Source organism: Heteronotia binoei, chromosome 10, assembly GCF_032191835.1.
Source record: "Heteronotia binoei isolate CCM8104 ecotype False Entrance Well chromosome 10, APGP_CSIRO_Hbin_v1, whole genome shotgun sequence".
Taxonomy (NCBI): domain Eukaryota; kingdom Metazoa; phylum Chordata; class Lepidosauria; order Squamata; family Gekkonidae; genus Heteronotia; species Heteronotia binoei.
In genome coordinates this window covers 21,674,872-21,687,303 of record NC_083232.1, presented here as the reverse complement: position 1 = coordinate 21,687,303, position 12,432 = coordinate 21,674,872, and the positions used below count along the sequence as shown (strand labels likewise).

Here is a 12,432-nt window from a genome sequence, read left to right as displayed (position 1 = left end):
AAAGAATATTGTTTTTTCCAGGTCAAGGATAAGGTTGCCAACTCTGGGATGGAAAATTCCTGGGTCTGGTGTGGGGAGGAGCCTCTGCAAGTTATAATGCCATAGAGTCCACCTCCCAAAGCAGCCATTTTCTTCATGGGTATTGGTCTCTGTCAGCTGGAGCTCAGTTGTAATTTGGGGAGATCCTGAGGTCCCACCTGGATAGGGTTGCCAGTCCCATCTTCTCCTTGGCAGGAGGATTTGGGGGTAGGTCTGCCAAGCTCCTGGTCCAGGCGGGGAACCCCCCGCTTTGGAGGTTCCCAACCCACCAGCCCACATTGGGCCAGCAGGGGAACCTCCCCCTACATTGCTGGCATGATGATGTCACCCAGAAGTGATGTCATCAAAATGGTGGCGCCTGTGCGGCGCTGCTCTAGGCGTTTCTGGGAAAACTCTATGGGTTTCCTGGACACTCTAGCCATTTGGGAGGGAAACCGCTATGGTACAATAGGTACCATAGAGTTTTTACCTCCCAAATGGCTAGAGAGAGAAAACCGTAGTTTCCCCAGAAACGCCTAGAGCGGGCCTGCATAGGCGCCATTTTGATGATGTCACTTCCGGATGATGTCATCACATTGCTATGGGAAGCTGGGGACTTGGCAACCCTATTTGGGGGGCATTCTGGGAGGGGGAGATGCCATCCCGTGTGATGACATCACACCACAGCTGGTATCGTCCAGCATGGTGTAGTGATTAGAGTGTCAAACTAGGATCTGGCAAACCCAGATTCAAATCTCCACTCTGCCATGGAAGCTCACTCTATGATCTTGGGCAAACTTAGCCACTTTGCTGCTCTGATTATATCAAGTTAGACTGCTGTCATGTGCTTTAGGTCAGGCTGCATTTGAAAACTTTCTGGAAACTGCAGCTGGTTCAGAACGTGGCAACTAGGCTGCTGTAGGGGTAGGATACAGCAGGGATCCTGTCACCCCAGTGCTAAAAGATCTGCACTGGCTTCCCATCTATTTCTGGGCCCAATTCAAAATGCTGGCTCTTACACTTAAGGCCCTACAAAGATTGGGACCAGGGTGCCTGAAAAACTACCTGCTTCCCATACTATCCAGCCTGCCAGTTAACATCCTCCTCACCGTGTCTCTCTTCAGAGGTGAGGTGGATGGTGATCAGAGACAGGGCTTTTTCAGTGGTGGTGCCCTGCCCGTGGAAGGCTCTTCCCCTTGTGGCTTGTCTGGCACCTATACTACTTTCTTAGGTGCTGGACCAAAACATTTCTATCTACTCAGATTTTTAATTAAGAGGTGGTTGTTTTAAATATTTTATAGCCAGTTTTTAGTCTGTTGTTTTATGCTATGGATGTGTTTTTGAATACTATGCTTTTAAAAAAAAATGTTTGTTGTTAAGGATGTTTTATGTTTCGATTATGTTTTATTTTGTAAACCATCTTGGGCAGGGTCCTTTAAGAGGCAGCATAGATTTTTCTCAGATAAATAACAGGGGATTGGATAAACATATGGAGCAGAGGTCCATCAGTGGCTATTAGCCACAGGGTATTGATGGAACTCTGGGGCAGTGATGCTCCGTATTCTTGGTGCTTGGGGGGGCACAGTGGGAGGGTTTCTAGTGTCCTGGCCCTACTGATGGACCTCCTGATGGCACCTGGTTTTTTTGGCTACTGTGTGACACAGAGTGTTGGACTGGATGGGCCATTGGCCTGATCCAACATGGCTTCTCTTATGTTCTTAGTGAAAATAAACCACTGGTTGGTATGTTATGCCTGAACTGAACCACATGTGTTCTTCTACTCCACTCGCACTCTCCCAGGCTCAAAGCCAGACGGTTCAGCGCTCTCTTCTTTAAAGCTTAATCCAGGATTTCAGTTTTCACACCTTGTATGAGATAAGGTCACGGTAGTAGTCTTAAAGACAAAAAGAGGCTTGGAAGTTTTACAAAGAATTACCCTTCTGCAGTGTTTTTGGCAAAAGCTAAGACAAACCACTATCTTAAAATGTAAACTTTGTTTGCAAATCTTGCTTACAGCTTGATAATTGATTACAGTGCTAAAAGTTTGCCAAACTGCTGCTCTGTATTATGCAACTTAACATCTATCTCATTCTAATTTGTTTTCCAATAGATTACAACTGCTAATGGTTTGGGAAATATTTTAAACCTACCCTGCTCTGAAATGTATATAGCCGAGTACACCTGAAAAGTCAACTCCCAGAGAACTAGGAATATGTGCATTAAAGCTACCATTTTCTAGAAAAGTAAAAGAATGAAATCTGCATTGCTTAAATATAGCCACAACCTTGTGCTCAAGTTTATCTTGCAGAGGAGACCTTTTTATTCATGGTGGTTTGGTGCCATCTTGTGGGAAAGCCAGTTTAAAATATTTTAAGAGAGAGTGTGCTTCCATCTCCCCTTGGTGCATTGGTTGTCCACTGGTTTCTAAAAGGCAGTGCAAATAAGACCTTATAGTACATGGGTTTTGGTGAATAACCTCAACAAGAATGTTCCAAAAATGTAATCTATCAACAGTGCCTCCTCATTTAGTGAAGCAGTTACATGAGTTATTACTTCTTAAGGGACTTAGTGATGCCACAAAGTGGCCTTCTGCTCTCTCTTTCCCCCTTTCACATGCGGCTTCCCTTTCCATTTCAACACTAGCCCCATTTTAAATCTAATTCAGCAAGCTATGGTTTGTGCTTTCCCTTCAATTCAGCTGCAGGCACCTTTGGAATTCTAATATGTGTGGTGGGCACAGTCACAGAATTGCCTGCTGCAAAATGGCTGCTGCAGGAGCCAGAGCTAGCCACAAAATGGCTGCCATCTTCAGTCACACAATGAAGAACCTTGTGCTGTAGCGGCAACTACTGCCAAAGCAATGCTCTTAAAAATCCGTACAGATCAAATCTCTGGTGGCCAATCAGAACCCTTGCTGGGCAAAAGCCATACCTGGCCCTGTTCACTTTCTAACAACACTTGGTGAGCACCAGAAAAAGTGTCAGTGGGTGTCATAGTGCCCATGGGCACCACATTCAGGACCCCTGTATAAGGCTTGAGCTTAATAGAAGTTAAAAGGGAAGCCACAAGATAGAGGAGGTAACATGTGAGTCTGTGGCATGATTATTATTCCTGTCCACTATGGGTTAAGGCAGGGGTGGCCAAACTTGCTTAATGTAAGTCACATAAGAATAAATCTCAGACATTTGAGAGCCGTGAGACATGAACATCAGATGTTTGAGGGAGTGAAGGAAGGAAGAAAGGAAGGAGAAATGGATTGCTCAGGATTGGTCTTTCTATAGAGAACTAACCCTTTACAGAACAACACGAATCAAGTACGGAAGGGGTTGGACTCCTTCCAGTTCTATGATTCTCAGGATAACTTTCTGATGTCTTCTTGCTTCTCTGTATACTATGTAGGGCTAGATAGGGTGTTAGAGGAGGTACACAAGAAGTACATAAATAGGAGCTTGCAGCCACAATCATAGCGACCAGAACTGATCAAAAATTCTTCAAATGCTAGCCAATCAAATGCTTTAAATGTCGTATGCATAATAATGTCTTGTGGATAATAAATAAGCATAGCTACCAAGCCACCATTATTGGGAAAACTCAGAACAGGCACCCCAGTCTTATAGTCATGGTTTTATTCCAAAATACCTATACACATTTATCTTGGCTAGTTACACAAGTAAATACATTTTTGAATTAAATATAAATACAACGTATATCCCCCTTTAGATATGAGTTCATGAAGATTTGTTCTATTTTATCTGTCTGACAAAAATATTGTACATCTCAAGCTGAAAAACTCTGCTTTAAAAATATGTATAAATATTATTTACAAAAATAAAGGTGGGGAAAATATGAAATTCAGTCTTTTGACCAAGCTTTCGACAGTGTTTACCCAAATATGAATAAATACACCTAGATGCAGGTTGCTGTTCTCTGCCTGTTCACAGAAAGGCATTGACCTGGATCCTATAAGGCTTGCTGCAAGAGCAAGTTGAGCTTCTCAGACTCCTCCGGCTGAGGGACGGCCCATTTCTTCTTCACATACCAAATCTCTATGATTCCAGATTCTTTGGCGAGCGCGAGCCCGAGGAGGCCGTTGAGTTTTTCCGGCTCCCCCAACACAGCCATGGTCAGAACCCTGAGAAGGAGAAGAGGAAATTTGGTTTAACAGAGAAGGGAGTGCTTTGTGGGAGTTTCTTCTCAGCAAGCAATTCTGCGCTGCGCAAGAGGAAGGGCACCCCTCTCGTTCGTATCGGGAGAGATTCCATGAAGTAAGGTCTCTCTTGCAGAGAAAATGGAGCCTGTATGTTCACACCATAAGCAGCACAAAAAACTAACTATACTGAACTGGGCTTTTGGCTGATGGAAAACAGTCAGCCCATAATTAATTATTTGTCTGGTGGTAGAAAGTGCCACTAATTGACAGCTAACTTATGGCAATCTCATAGGATTTTCAAGGCAAGAGATGTTCAGAGGTGGTTTGCCACTGCCATTGTGTAGCAACCCTGGATTTCCCTGGGATTTTCTCATCTGAGTTCTAACCAGGGCCAACCTTGCTTAGCTCCCAAGATCTGATGAGATGAGGCCATCCAATGTCACAGTAGTGACTGGTCGACTTGAAGAAAATAAGTGGGGCATTTCTTTTTTGACCCCCAAACACAGAACTCAACCGGCCTGCAAACATCACCTCAGGGAGTATTAACGAAGCAGAACATTTAAGAGATTTTGATGACAAAGCTGTATTGTCACAATGGCAGGGGACTGTGTGTGTGTGTGTGTGTGTGTGTTCTTCTACTGGCTGCCACCACTCTGGTAAGGGTCAGTCTGGGAGGGCCCAGAGCACCCCTGCGTCTTCCTTCTTAACAAAGCACCTTCTATCCATGACCGAAGAGACGTAAAGATCCAGGCAGTATAACAATAACAAGTTTATTGTAAGTGCTCAAAAGAAGTGGTTTGTAAAAACTTTTAGTGCAAGAGTGACTATGAAGACAGTAAAGGTTGGTACAAAGAAATAAAAACCCTGATGCAACTAGCTATGTGTTCCCTTCCTCTAATCCCAAACAGACTCACCACCCCTTGGGTAAGGGAGCCCTCTTGCTGCAGCCTGTCTCCAGCTCAGCCTTTCCACAGAGAACATTTTCCTGCCTGTAGCTAGCCTTTTTATGCCTCCTCCCAGGTCGCACCCCTCTGGGCAAGTTTTCCCTCCAAAACTGCAGCCCACCCAATTAAAGGGACAGAAGGGATCCTGGGAAATGTAGGCCCTGTAGCTACTCTGATACAGGCTTCTCTGGAGCCTGTAGGCCTCACTGGACCTAGGATCATGACAACTCGATTCTGCCCAACTGCCATCAAAACCAGATGTTCTGGACATACTTATCTGCCTGGGTGGGTTGTTTGGCTACAGGCGACAAGTCGCTTTCCAGCAGGTCCCAAACATAAACGACAGACGCTGCATCCAAAACAAAAAAGACGGCTGGTCTGGTCAGAGCCCACTGGAGGGCGATTACTGGCTGCCCCGTCGTGCCGTTGTTCCACTGAATGAGTGGAAGCTCAGAAGTCATTTGGTGCAATCTTATGCTCCCGTCAGAACAGCCTACCTGCAATGACAATGTCACACAAAACGCACAAGTTTGTCAGTGCAAACATTTCTTGTACTGATTAGAGCTCCAAGCACACTCTACAAAGGCCATGCAATTTAATACTTGCCTGCAGGGTGGAACCAATTGCCACAGACAAACAAATTAAGGGCAAACCTCCAATCCTAACTGCACCTGGAATGTTCTCCTCTCCCGTTCACCTGCCCTGCCTTTGCGTTGGCACTGCCGCTGGTATTCCTGGTAATAAAAGCCAGGGCTGCCACTGGGAATTGTGCTTTGTATTTGTTTTCTGATGCAGCAAGACATCACAGGGCTACACCAGCTATTTGCAAGAACAAGAAAGAGCCCTGCTGGGTCAGACCAGCGGTCCATCTATTCCAACAACCTGTCTCACAGTGGCCAATCCGTTCTTCAGTAAGAAGCCAGAAATTGAGCTACTTCTGAACCATTCCGGGCTTAACTGTTTCAACCCAATCATGTAAGCTGGCTAGATTTCCCCAGTGCCGGCTTTGCAGAAGTAATACAGCAGTTCTCCAGTCAGTATCAGCACAAGGTGCTCCGGGAGGGAGGCAGGTCCTTCGGCAGAGTTTTGATTACTCAAGTGCTGTTGTAGTCGGAGCAAAAGAACCTGCAGTATGAAACTGCCTCCTCAGGGAAATCTACCTGTCTCCCTTTTATGGTTGTCTTTCAAAACTTAATATGGGAAGGCATTGGCTGTTCCAGTACCAGTCACATTTGCCTGTGGCTACTTTACAGATGAAAGCCGACTTTCAGACACTTTGACCTTCTGTCCCATGATGCAACACTAAGAGTCCTGGTCATGAAATAAAGAAGGGCACCCATACCAAAAAAAGTGGCTTTCCAAAAGGGGAGAAGTCCATTGCGTTGATTCGGGTAGATCTTGGTCCCCCCTGCTGGGGTTTGAACAACTTTGGAGGAGCCCTCAGTTCATGCCTTGTACCGTGACTCACAACAGCCTTGAAAATAAGAAAAGAATGTTTCTCCAATTATCTATGTAATATTTTTTTTAAAAATAAACTTTTTATTTTGATCTGTAACAGTACAAAGTCACAAAGATGTTATTAACTCAATGTACAATCTCAACTTTAACAAGACAAGATAAACAGTAAAACAAAACAATAAGTAACAACAAACAAACAAGTATTTCACTTACTGAACCATTGATAAAGGCACACTAGTTTATGAATACATAGAGACACATCTCGTTACTATAAAGAAAAAGGGGGAGTTAACAGTTGCAGAATTTCTTTGTATACTATAGTCCTGTTGAAGGAAGTAACGTGCCAGGGTTCTGTATCTATTTTCTCTAGGATTGGGGACCATTTAGCCACGAAATGTAAATAAGATTCATATGGGTCAGTTTGTTCCAAAACACATATTAAATACTTACAAAGCGCTATTCGCTTTATACAGACTTTTACGCTGCAGTGATTTTTATCTAGACCTTCAATAGCATACGTTTAAAGATGCCACTTCTAAAAAGTTACACAGATTCACCACTGACAACAATCAGGGAAAAAACCCAAACAACAGAGAAATGAATTTTAGAACTTTACTTACGATGTCTGTGCCGACTATGAAATGGTTAGGATTAGAAGGCAGAAACTTAATATTCAGTAGCTGGGATGTCCCCAGGCACGTGGTGTCTTTTGGCGAATAGCTAGGAAATTACAAAAATATATGTGTTATAAAAATACAAACAGATGGCAGTTCTTCTCCCACAGCATTTCCTTACTTCATTAACAATGGAAAGTTCTGGCTGTTCTCAAGAGTTCCTTAGAAACAGGGAACCAGGTTCATTCTCTATAGGTGTATAAATAAGGTCTGTTCCCCAAAGGCCTTGCACACATGGGGCTTTTCTGATGCTCCTCACCTGTAAGTCCCTGTTTCTTTGGGGATGGGTGCTTTTTGTTCTGCAAGTGTTTTCCTCCCTCTAGTGGCTGATTTGATATCACACAGGTTTCTTTCCGGCATAAAAACCCTGCAGATAGATCCAGGTAGGCAGCCATGTAGGTCTGAAGCAGTAGAACAAAGTATGTGTCAAGTATCACCTTTAAGCGATAGTTGTGATACTGTCAGGTATCACAAGTAAGCTTACATTCTGAACAAAACTTTGTTGGTCTTAAAGGTGATGTTTGACTCCTACTTTGTTATAAAACCCTGCAGGGAGACATACCAGTCATAAACCCATCTGATATCGAACTGACCACTAGAGGGAGCAAAACACATGCAGAACAGGGAGGGAAAACTCTCAAAGAAACAGCAACTTGCAGGTAAGGAAAATGAGAATGCAGAAAAGCCCTTGGACAGGACAATGCAAACTTTTGACACATGTCATTTTCAACAGTATGGAGAACACTAAACAATACAGATTATAACCACGGGATGGCTGAAGGGATCCTGATGCAACATTCTTTCTTAAGCTAAGCAGAGCTGCAACTTAGTTGATGCCTGTATCAAAGATCTCCTGGGAAACTTACATATTTATTTATATTTCTATGCAGCATCTTCAGAGTCTTGCTCACGACAGTTTACGGTTAAACCATGCCACAATATTAAAAACAAGCAATAAAAGCAGTGTAAAAACAGACAGCATAAAAACTATCCATAAAACAAGAGATGAGCCTCAAGGGAAAGACAAGATGCAAACACAGAAAATGTCCTGTTTCTGGTTGCCACCTATCTCAACTCTGATGGTGGGGGCACAAAGAGGAGGGCTTGACAAGCAGATCTTAACTGGTAGACTGGATAGAACAGGAAACGAAGGTCCTTCAGATACCCTGGCCCCAAGCCATTTACGGTCTTAAAAGTAAGAGCCAGCAGTGCAAATCTTTCAGTACAGGGATGAAACAATCCCTGTAACCAACCCTGAAGAACAGCCTGGCTGCCGCATTAAAGTTTCCAGATCATCTTCAAAGGCAGCCCCAAACACATTACCTTGAATTCTGCCTTTATTTATTCATATACATGATTAAATAAACATATAGTTTTAAAATTACTTCAAGAAGAAACATATATATATATATTTTACCTGCCCTTTAGTTGAATGGTAGAGCTATGAACCAGCTTTACTTTCCCTCCAGGAATCAGGCCTAGAAATAATAAATGGGAAATGAACTGTAATAGCATTGAATATTCCTGCTAATTTCAGCTGACTGGATGGATAACCCAGACAACAAAATAACATATGAATTCAAGATTCCAATTCTATCCACAAAGTAAATTTGGTAGGCAGAGGATACCGTCTCAAAGCCTGGAAGGACTTCATGAAATAATTCTTTTTAATACTTCACGAAAATATTTTATGCAACTCAGGATTATCCAGAATGGTTGTTTCCAGCCCTGACCAACACTTTTTCTCCCACGATTACTAACAAGGTGCCTTTCTCAGGGAGCGATCCTAAGCAGATCTACTGATGAGTAAGTCACATTTCATTCAACGGCAATCAAGCATGAGGTCTCCTTAGAAGCTGAAATGACTAAACTAAGGCTAATCGTACTTTGGTCCTATTATGCCAAGACGAGAGTCAATGGAAAAGACGATAATGCTAGGAGATGGAATGACCCAGCATGAGATGGAATGACACAATAGAGGAAGCCATGGCCCTTAGTTTGCAAGACCTGAGCAAGGCTGTTAATGTTAGGACCAGGCCTCATTTTGGGCAGGAGCTCACAGGAGCGGAGCTCTGGAACCCTTAAATTTTATTGTGCTCTTTCTTTCTTAACCCCTCCCTCCCAAATTCTTGCTTCTGGGCTCCATTGTTTAACCCCCCTGTGAGAATTTTGGTGCACTCTAAGATTTGACAAACTTTCTAATAACTAAAACATATAAAGCGGATGGATGGAAATTCTCATTATCCCACTGTGGCCACATAGGAGAAAGTAATTTGAGAAGTATGATGGAAGTAAGGTTTTGTTATGGCAATTATAATTCAAGCAGCATTTTAAGGTAGATGCTGAGCTACTATGATTGAGTACACCTTCCGGTGATGTCAGGGGTGTGTGGCATATGCAAATGAGCTGTGCTAATGAGCTTCCACACCTCTTTTTCTGCAAAATGACCCCGGTTAGGATGCTTGGGAGGCCATTAATTCATAGGGTTGCAGTAAGCCAGAAGTGACCTGACGGCACTTCACACACACAAATACTCAACCCAAGGGAAGTTGTTTTCTTTTTAAGGACTGCTGCCTCAGTGTCCTCCTTTTTCCTCCCTCCCCTTTTAAGAGCATCTGGTTCCCGAATAAGCCTTACTTACCTAAATCTCTTTGTGAGCCAGCCAAATCCTCTTTTTGAAGTTCAACCACCACCTGGAAAATGGCAGGAATTAACATACACTCAAAGCTATCCTTGCAGGTGTTCCGCAAATGGCATCTACTGTAGCTTTTCAACATTAAAGCAACAGAAATTAAAATGCTAAAACCCAGCCTAAAGTCACCAGCAGGGCGTTTCTCCTGATGCTCCCCAAGTAATTCTGTTTGGCAGCCTCACAGGTAAGACAAGAGAGAAGGACCAGCCCAACTGCTGTCCCAGAGGCAGGAGGCAGCCACTGTGTTTTTGCTTTTGCCATCAAGTCATAGCTGACTTGTGGCGGTTTGTCATTGCCTGCCTCTGCACAGCAACCCAGGACTTCCTTGGTGGCCTCCCAGCCAAATACGGACCAGGCCAACCCTGCTTAGCTTCCTAGATCTGAGGAGATCAGGCAGGCCTGTGCTGTCCAGGTCGCGGCACTGAGAACACGCAGAAGTAAAATTTCCAAATGACACAGGCACAGTGATCGTAAGCAAAGCATCATATTGCTCTCTCTTAGCAACGTACAGGCAACAGCCCAAAGATGCTCACGTTACTTATGCAATGGCATGCCACAGAGGGATGTAGCCAGGGATGTAGTCGGCCTGCATCTCCAGGTGACCAGATTATTTTAAGCATTTACACAAAGCTTCTCCCATAAGAACTGAGATGGGGAAATGGTAATTGGTCCAGCAACCTCAGTGCTTCGTGAAGAAAACACCTGGATCACCTGCAACAAGTGACTCTTGAACGGACTCTACTCACCCACAGACTGAGGGTCCCGTTTTCGTCCATGGAGGCGATCTGAAATGAAAGCCCTAGCATTTCTGTAAGGAAAACAAGAAGAACTCACTTATTATGGGCTGGGTTCTCCGAAGCATGACCACAAAGGTGCTTTCCCCCTTCCCCCTTGCAGTCTCCTGAACTCAATGAAAAGCTGATGCTTAGAGTCAAGATGCTTAGACAAAATCATTCATGTTGCTTTTCCCACCCATCGAGCACCAGAAATACAATTCATTTTAAAAAACAAACTCTGAAAGCGATTGTCTGGAATTCCCCAATAATATCTGTAGGTACCAGTTTCTCTAAATAATATTTGTTGTGCAGACTACATACCTTCCCGAGATGAGAGATAGGAAAGCCCACAGTTTTGTTCCTTGAAGACAGTTGTTGAGACAGGTTCAATTGTCAGTATGGGACACATGTGCCTTACTGACGTGAATATGCCATCTAGGATTAAAAAATAATAAGGGAAACACTGAAGGCTTCTCCTTGGACTTCCACCATCTCCCAGAGCAGCGAAGACTTCTTGAGTAACAGCCAGCCTGCTAATGGCTGCAAAGATCAGTAATGCTAGTCAATGTGAACTTTTCCAATTTGTATTTTGAAAACACTCAAAGTACAAAAGTTGGTGAATCGATGTGCTGAATAAATTAGGCTGAAGTCAAAGCTGCCTCTCCATATAAAGAAAGTACTTTCTGTTCACAGGGGGAATGTTTTATGCCTTATGCCAGAGTGTTGTGCAAGAACCCAAATCTGAAGTTCTTCTAGTTGTGTGAGAGCTCCTACTGCTTCACAGCCCTGCAAGACCAATCGCAGAAACTCTTTTCTAGGTGACTGCTGCACATGCGAACCGCTATTTGTAGTACAGCCGTTAGATCAGGGGTGTTGAACTCATTTGTTATGAGGGCCGGATCTGATATAAATGAGACCTTATTGGGCTGGGCCATGTCAGGTTGGGCCGAGCCATGTCAGGCCAGGCCATGTGTATACCTATTTAAGATTAAATAGCAGAGATATAAACTTTATAAAGGACACAGAAAAACACAATTAATTTTTTAAAAAGCCTTAAAACATGCTTAAAATGTTAGCACTTGTTGTATTTCTTTGTATTTCTCCTATGGGATCCAGGGAACTGGACAAAGGAAGCTCTGGCTCTTTCCTTCCTTCCCCAGGGGACCAGGAGGGGGAAGGAAGAGAGGCTTGGCTCAGTAGCTCTGCTGTGCAATTGAGAGAGACTGGAAAAACAAGCTCTGCTGTCCCTTCTTCCTCTCCAAGGGAAGAGCCTCAGCCAATGGAGAAAATAGGGGTTTTGCTCTGTGGCTTCTGTGTGATTATGCAAGCCTTGCAAAGCAAGCTGTTATGCAGAAGGAAGCAAGAGAGAGGGAGAAGGAAGCAGATGACACCCAGTTGCTCGGGGTCTGATAGGAGCCCTCCAGGGGCCTGATTCAGCTGCATGTTTGACACCCCTGGGTTAGAGTCTTGGCTAGGATTTGGGAGACTCAGGTTCGAATCCTCACTCTGTCATGGAAGCCTGGTGGGTGATCTTGGGCCAGTCACCTCCTCTCAGCCTATCCTAACCCACAGCGTTATTGTGAGGATAAAATGGAGGGTAGGGGAACACTGTAAGCTAGTGAGAGAAAATAAGATTCTTAAAATTGCTATTATAAGAGGCTGAACGGTGAGGAGACTGCTTGGTGTACTTTATTAAAATATTCACTGCCTTCTGCTAAGA

General features: G+C 43.8%; 1 protein-coding gene across 1 annotated transcript in view; it reads right to left on the bottom strand.

Annotated features, from left to right (window-relative positions):
• Nucleotides 1–3,622: 3,622 nt before the first annotated feature.
• The window catches only part of DYNC2I1 (dynein 2 intermediate chain 1), a 40,801-nt gene continuing 31,991 nt past the window's right edge, over nucleotides 3,623–12,432 (bottom strand). The window contains exons 17-24 of the mRNA XM_060248067.1: nucleotides 11,034–11,147; nucleotides 10,683–10,744; nucleotides 9,886–9,937; nucleotides 8,662–8,722; nucleotides 7,191–7,290; nucleotides 6,455–6,586; nucleotides 5,386–5,609; nucleotides 3,623–4,150 (exon numbers count right to left, since the gene is read on the bottom strand). Coding sequence (XP_060104050.1) covers nucleotides 3,979–4,150; nucleotides 5,386–5,609; nucleotides 6,455–6,586; nucleotides 7,191–7,290; nucleotides 8,662–8,722; nucleotides 9,886–9,937; nucleotides 10,683–10,744; nucleotides 11,034–11,147 — 917 coding nt within the window. The 3' untranslated portion in view covers nucleotides 3,623–3,978. The remainder of the gene's footprint in view (nucleotides 4,151–5,385; nucleotides 5,610–6,454; nucleotides 6,587–7,190; nucleotides 7,291–8,661; nucleotides 8,723–9,885; nucleotides 9,938–10,682; nucleotides 10,745–11,033; nucleotides 11,148–12,432) is intronic.